Genomic DNA, 6,680 nt, shown 5'->3' with positions numbered 1-6,680 from the left:
TTATAAACCAGTTCTCCTGTATTTCGAGGTCACCTGTTGAAGGCTGTAAATTATCCATTTAAAGCTGTATTCCAGGAGCAGTTTTCTTTTGTTCTATGGGTGAGACCTGAACCTTCCTTTCTGTTTTGTTTCCAAATAGCTGTCTCTATATCATCTATTGAAAAAAATCTGTCCTGGGCTCAGGGGTTTAAAATGATTTATTTATCTGTCCATTTCTAGATTCTCTCTTCTGCTCTCCCATGAGTGTCATATTTTTCATAGTGTTACACTTGTGTAATGTTTTTACGATATTACGTTGCAATATATTTATTTGCTAAAATAAGCTCATTCGTGTGCATTTTCTCTTCCAAGTGAACTCTTTAATAATTTCCGACACTCTCTTCCACCTGTGTTTTACAAAAGCTGCAGAGGTTCTCTGTGTCTGTGTCATCCCTGGTGATAAATGAAAGCTGAGGCAGTAACACTACAAGGAAGCCTGGGCTTGGGGACAAGAGTGGAGGGCAAGCATCAGAGTCATCCAAGACCAGAATTCAGAACTTGAAGAGCAGATGCAAATCCCTGAAGCTATCTTCCTTGATTTTTATGGTTTTCAGTTGCTGACCATGGAAACCCAAGTCATACAACTTGCACTTGGAGGTAAGGGCCAGGGACACTGGCGTTGCTATGTTGGCTTTGGACCCTGGATCTGTGGTGAGCAGGGTTTGCATTTGAGCTTCACGGGTGAAAAGTCTGAGCCAGGTGTTGTGAAGATGAAGAGCTGCCATCTCTCTTCTGGATGTGGTCCAGGGATGCTGCGGAAGAGGCCAGCATCCTTCTAGAAGCAGCTTTGGAGGTGCTCAGTGCTCTGATGGGTGCCCAGGGATCTGCACCGTGGAGGATGGAAACAGTTATCACAGGCTGCAGGGTGTTAGGATCGGGTGCTGCTGGTGCCCTGCCATAGAAAGGCCCAGAATGATAAACAGGTGCCTCGGATTTGGAGCAACAACGTCTCCTGACAAAGTGACCTGCCAGGGATGTTTACCGCAAAATGTGATCTCAGGTCCCTGAATTCATCTACCCCCTGGACAGGGCTCATCCTTCCCATCTGTGTTTGGGTGAGAATCTTGCAGAGATGAAGATTTTTGTTTTAGTCTGATTTTTTGATAGAATTGCTCTGTCTGAAAATAATTACACTGCACGATCGGGTTCAGGTGAAGCCATTCCTTTTCTGTGAAGGCAAGTCAGCTCCGCAGGATGGATGGAGGGTGGATGTCTGCCTTCCTGTGCGTCCTGGCAGAAAGGCAGGGTGCAGGGAGGGTCTGCAGTCAGCGTCTAGGTCTGTAGAGGTGTCAGCTCAGGCAACAGATGATTCCCAAGCCAAAACAGCTGATTTCGCCCTTCCGATGGGAAAGCAGGGCCAAACTACCCCCAGACGATTTACACATCTGTTTGGAGTTCTGTGGGATCCCTATCTCATTCTGAATCTCTTGGGAGAAGGAGAAGGCATTCTGTCTCTGTTTGTTTTTTAATAACTCAGGGAAGGTTATTCCATGTGCTGAGAAATGGAGTGGCCAAGGTTCTAAATCCGGAAAGCCTGGGTTCTAGTTCTAATTCTGCTAAGTATGAGTGTGTGACCTTCGATCAGTATTTCCCTTCTCCTAGTCTCAGTACGCTTATTCATAAAATAGCAAGAGATTTGAAAAATGCCTGCTGTGGGGTTGTAGATCAAATGTGCTAAGGTTTATGCAAGCTAACGGGATCTACAGAAGTGTGGATACAAATATAACCACGTGTGGGAGGACGGAGGGATCCCACACAGCCCACATCCATGCCTGAGAGATTCTGGAGCTGGAGCTTCACTTGGTCACGGCCCAGCCAGGCCACACGCTGACCCTAATGTGGTTATGTGTGGTCACTCCTGCCTCAGACCCTCACGGAGCCTGGGGTACGCTTGTCTCTCAGAAAGAGAAACACTGGAGCCAGGCAAAGGCCGGCTTTTGTCTTCTGTATCACAGGTGCTGTCCCCATGCGATACACTCTGTGTGAAAAGAATGCCCCTTTCTCTCTTCATATTCAGTTTTCTCATCAACAGCATACAGGCCTTGGACTGGATAATCTGTGATCATAGAATCTGTGATCTAGGCTCCACAGTTATAATCCCCACATGAACCCCAGACCTCTAGGTAGCCTGGCATTCCAACTCTAAAGAGGAATATTCTAAAATAACACCTCTGCTGCTGGGGGCTTCCAGAAGACCTTGGCTGCCATCCTGGAATGGTGGCACCACCAAACCTTGTCCAACTTGTATAGACACACTGGGAACATGCTTTATTTGATTTCTTTTATTTCCCCATTGTACTGTGCATGGTGCCTCCCCAAGGCTCAGATGTCACTCAGGGCAGGTCCCTTTCAGTAGCCTACAGTTTCCTTTTCCTTCTTATTGAAGGGGTTGTAGGGTTTCACAGTTGTGACCATTCTAGACAGTGGCCCCTGGTGACGGAAAAGGTCAACTGCCATTTCTCTCCGTAAGATGCTGTAACAGAATGGAGGGGAAAAAAGACACATAAAATAAAATAAAAGCATATAACCTCATTTATCCTCCAACTAATGATACACATGTCGGGGCAGGGGGGTGGGGCGGAGAGAGAGAGAATAAGCACAGAACAGAAAGAAAATGGTTAGTCCTTGTGTGTATTGTTTCCTTTATTTCATTTATTTGCATTCAGTGCATTGATTGCATTCTATGCATTATATTGCCATCAGTTTCATTGACTGAAAATCTACTTTGTGCCTAGAATTACAGTAGGTGCTAAGAATACAGAAAGTACAGACAAAAGGAGGTGAGGCTGCAGAGAGGCAGCTGAATAACCCAGGGCTACCACACAAAGCCTCCGTGGGGGTGGGCTCAGGGTGTGAGGGGCGCCCAGAGGTAGAGTCACCTTTCTGGGTTGGGGAAGGACATCCACCCAGCGTCTATGTCAGGGAGGAATCAGGAGGGTCACGGTAAAGTCCAGCTGGTGCAAAGGTCAGAGTTCAGGGAGACAGGAAGGTGGCAGGGTGTGGAGCATGCGGGCAGGGCTGGGAGGGGGAGAGGGAGACAAGGGCAGAGGCGGGAGGGGCCACGTGCAGGGCTGAGAACTGGCTTCACCCTGCAGGTGGGGTATCCTGGTGGTTCCCTCACGATGCTCTCAACACACACCTTAGTCTGCTCATCTCTCCAATAGAAATGATGCCCTACCAAGTTTCCGGTGAGAATTAATAGAAAGGAAATAACTGTGAAAATGTAGAATACTATGTATGCAAATGATGCTTTCCAAACACCTTTTGTGTCCAGAGGTGTCCACCTCAGCATGGACCTGGGTCATGCCATCTCTCTTGAACAGCTGCACACAGCCTGTGGCAATTCTTCCATGAATTTGCTGCTACTTGAATCACACACACACACACCACGATGCTTGTATGTGGCAGAAGTTATAGAGGACACGGCAAATGAATCTCAAGCACCCTGTTTTTACACCGTGATTATCATGAAGTAACAATATTTTTTTCTTATGTTGTGAAAACAGGCTGTTGAAATGAGAACTCCTGCGTCTGTGAAGGTTGAATTCCGGTGTGAGGGATGCACAGGAAACACTGAGCTGTGGTGGAAACAGGAGTGGACGCCCTTACCTTCAGACCTGGAGACTCGCAGCATCCCTCTGACCCATCTCCTGCACCCCCATCTCCCCACCTTGAACCCCTGTCCCATAATCCCTTCCTTGCTCCTCTGCATCTCCTCTCAGCAATACCCATCCTAGGGCACTGCTGGTGTCCTGCACACCACCCTCAGCACGTGTTATGGAGACCGCATGGCCCTCCCTCCCTTGGCATTGACATTCGAGGCCTAAGCCACTCAGCCCCAAACCACCACTGCGGCCCATCGGCCACAAACTCCACCGCAAGTGCGCCGTTCTTGCCCTGGGCGGGAAGAGGGGCCCTCAGTCCCTCCCCCGGTTGTCCTATGGGAGTTTTTCATGTGACTGCGAGAGGAGAGCCGAGAGCCGGAGGAGTGAGAGGGCTGGGAGGGCATGGAGCAGAGAGGGAGGGCAGGGTGGCTGCTCGCTTCTTAAAGAGGCTTAGAAGTGACCGGGAGGAGAGGGAGAAGCAGGATGGCTGCTCTAGGGGAAGGTCTGAGTCTCCAGTAGGGAGGCCCTGGGCCTGGCCAGCCAGCAGGGAGGGAACAGGGCTGAAGGGGAGCCGGAGCTCACAGGGAAGGAAGAACCTTTGAGGCACGTGAGAGCTTGTCTTTCTGGGAGGAAAGGAAACTGAAGTAGTGGTGGGAGTAGCGATTCTGAAGTGGGGGGAGGACACGGGGGTGGTGGTCCACCAGAGCAGGTAGGCCGGGGGCCTGGAGAGCAGCAGGGGGGCCCCTCTGCGGGGGAAGGAGAAGGGCTGCTGCCACCACGGGGTGGAGCCAGCTTTGCATGGAAGGAGAGCCGCGAGGGGGCGCATCGGCGGCTGGCACTCCGGAGCAGCCAGGGCAGGCCCTGGGCAGGCGGCTTCTCAGGAACAGCGGGAGAAACAAAGAGGATCAGGAGGCAGTCAGCTCACTAAGTTCTCATGATTCTCATCAGACAGAGACTCAGACTCTCACGGTCACTGGAAATTTTTAGCAAAGAGAAAAGCAAAACAACGACAACAACAAAAACACATTAAACGTAGTGTCACAAAAAATCAGAGGCACTACTTCACCACAGAGAACCTCAGAGACCTGACTTTCTCTGATCCCAGGGGCCAGGACAGGTGCAGACCACTGGCCACCCTGCTGCAGGCCGCTGGCCTGTGTCAGCAGAGTGCTTTTAAAAGTCTACGTACCCCCTGTGCGTTCTCACCGCAGAGCCCCGCTGCCACGTCAGGAGCCCTCGTTTGGGGCGACGCAGGGGCGATCTGGGCTCCCAGCCCAACACAAGTCCGTCATTTCATGTCACATAGTGGGTGACACGTGTTTCCCTGCCACTGTCTGTGTTTCCAGAGCCGCCGTGCACCCTGAGAATGAGAACCCCGGAGAAGACAGCTCCACGGGTCCTTGGTCCCCACTCTGGGACGGCAGGTGACAATTGTGTGTGCAGTATGTGTGGGGTGAGTGCGGGGCTGCCAGGGGTCAGCAACCAGCCTGAATCTGCTGCTGTGGCCATTACCACAAATGGCCTAAAGACTCGGGCTCTTTTCTCAAGTAGCAGCAGCGATCACAGTAGGAACAGGAGTAGTAGCGGTGGAGGCTAGTTTCCCACGTAGGAATAAAGATTCCTCTGAAATATATTAGGGACTTTGGACAGCTGGCTCACGTGGCTGCAGAAACATGCCAGACCACGAGGCTGTTGGGGACGAGGTCTGAGAGATTTGGGGTGAGAAGATGGGTTGTGGACAAAAACGGCGACGGGTGAGAACCGGCTGCATTTGCCAGAAAAAGTATCCTCGAGTTTGGTCTCTCCTCCATCGTGAATTGCCCAGACGCAGGGCGTTACCCTAGCTCTTCTGGGCAATAAGTCTAAACAACAGATATAAGGATGCATTTAATTTTGACGTTGTTTCTTTAGGTCCTTCAGAGGAAGTAAAATACTGTGTCTAAATTTCTACCAGCCCTTCCTTTGGAATTTGTGGGACATTTGACAATGTGTCTTGAGAGAAAACGGACTGAATGCAAAACACCAGCCTAGAAAGCCAATGACCGACCTTCTTTAAAATGTTTCCCACCGGGTGGCCCAGAGATGCCGGTCAGTTGTCAAACTGTCAGAGCTAAGCTCAGTTGACGACGCGCCACGTCGTCCTGCGGTCACTGCCCTTACCACGCGGCTCTCTACACTCAGTTCACACGGCGGCGGGCGGTGGTCTGAGAGCTGCCTCCCTAAGACCCCACGGCCGCGCGATGAGGGCTGCCTGGGGCAGGCAGATGCCTGCCCTCGGGTATCTGTGAGACGAAGCTCACTGCCCCGAGAATCACGGCGTGGACCACATCCTCCCTCCGTGAAGTCTTCGCTGCACCCACACCGATGCCCTGCTGGCCTGGAGCCTCAGTTTCCTTACCTGTCAAATGGGAAAACAAGAGACCTTCCTCACAGGGTCACAGGGTTGATGAGACCAGTCAGTCCTTACAGGGCAGCGTTCCAGAAGCCCTCAGCTGTTAAGTGACTGTCACTATGACAACACTGGGCATCCTCCAGGGTAAATGTTTATCCCTCGCTCACCGCTAGACTGGGAGCTCCTTGCAAACTGGGTCTAACTCTTGTGAATTCCTGGCACCGTAAACATTTGTTGACACAAAGAAAGAACATATGAACGAACCACACGCACACGAGTGTATGACTAGTGAACTGATGTATGAACCGCGGGCCAAGGTCCACGAGGCCCCGCCATATCCTGCCTCTCGGGATGATCAGGAAGCCCATCAAGGCAGGAGCTCGGACTCCGCCTGAAGGTCAGCACCCACCAGCCCCCTGACCACCCAGCTTCCTGGGTCCCTGCCCAGGCTCTCTCTCCGACATCACTCTGCCTTTTCTTCTGCACAGCATGTGTCTCTCTCCAAAATCGTTTTAATTCATTTCTTCAGATACCTGTGTGCCTCTTTGCTTCTGTCTTTCACGCCAGAACATAGTTTCCTGAGAGCCTGGAGCTTTCCTGCTCAACCCTGTGAGCACAGAGCCTTCAGCAGTGCCTGGCCCAGG

At 51.3% G+C, this 6,680-nt stretch overlaps 1 protein-coding gene across 1 annotated transcript in view; it reads right to left on the bottom strand.

The window, feature by feature from the left end:
• Window positions 1–2,388: 2,388 nt before the first annotated feature.
• SPMIP7 (sperm microtubule inner protein 7) overlaps window positions 2,389–6,680 on the bottom strand; it is a 54,526-nt gene continuing 50,234 nt past the window's right edge. Inside the window, exon 10 of the mRNA XM_061199027.1 lies at window positions 2,389–2,512. Within this exon, the coding sequence (XP_061055010.1) occupies window positions 2,389–2,512 (124 nt within the window). The remainder of the gene's footprint in view (window positions 2,513–6,680) is intronic.

The sequence above is a fragment of the Eubalaena glacialis genome, chromosome 8 (assembly GCF_028564815.1).
Source record: "Eubalaena glacialis isolate mEubGla1 chromosome 8, mEubGla1.1.hap2.+ XY, whole genome shotgun sequence".
NCBI lineage: Eukaryota > Metazoa > Chordata > Mammalia > Artiodactyla > Balaenidae > Eubalaena > Eubalaena glacialis.
Note: the sequence above shows the minus strand (reverse complement) of the source record. Positions and strands in the feature narration are given on the sequence as shown.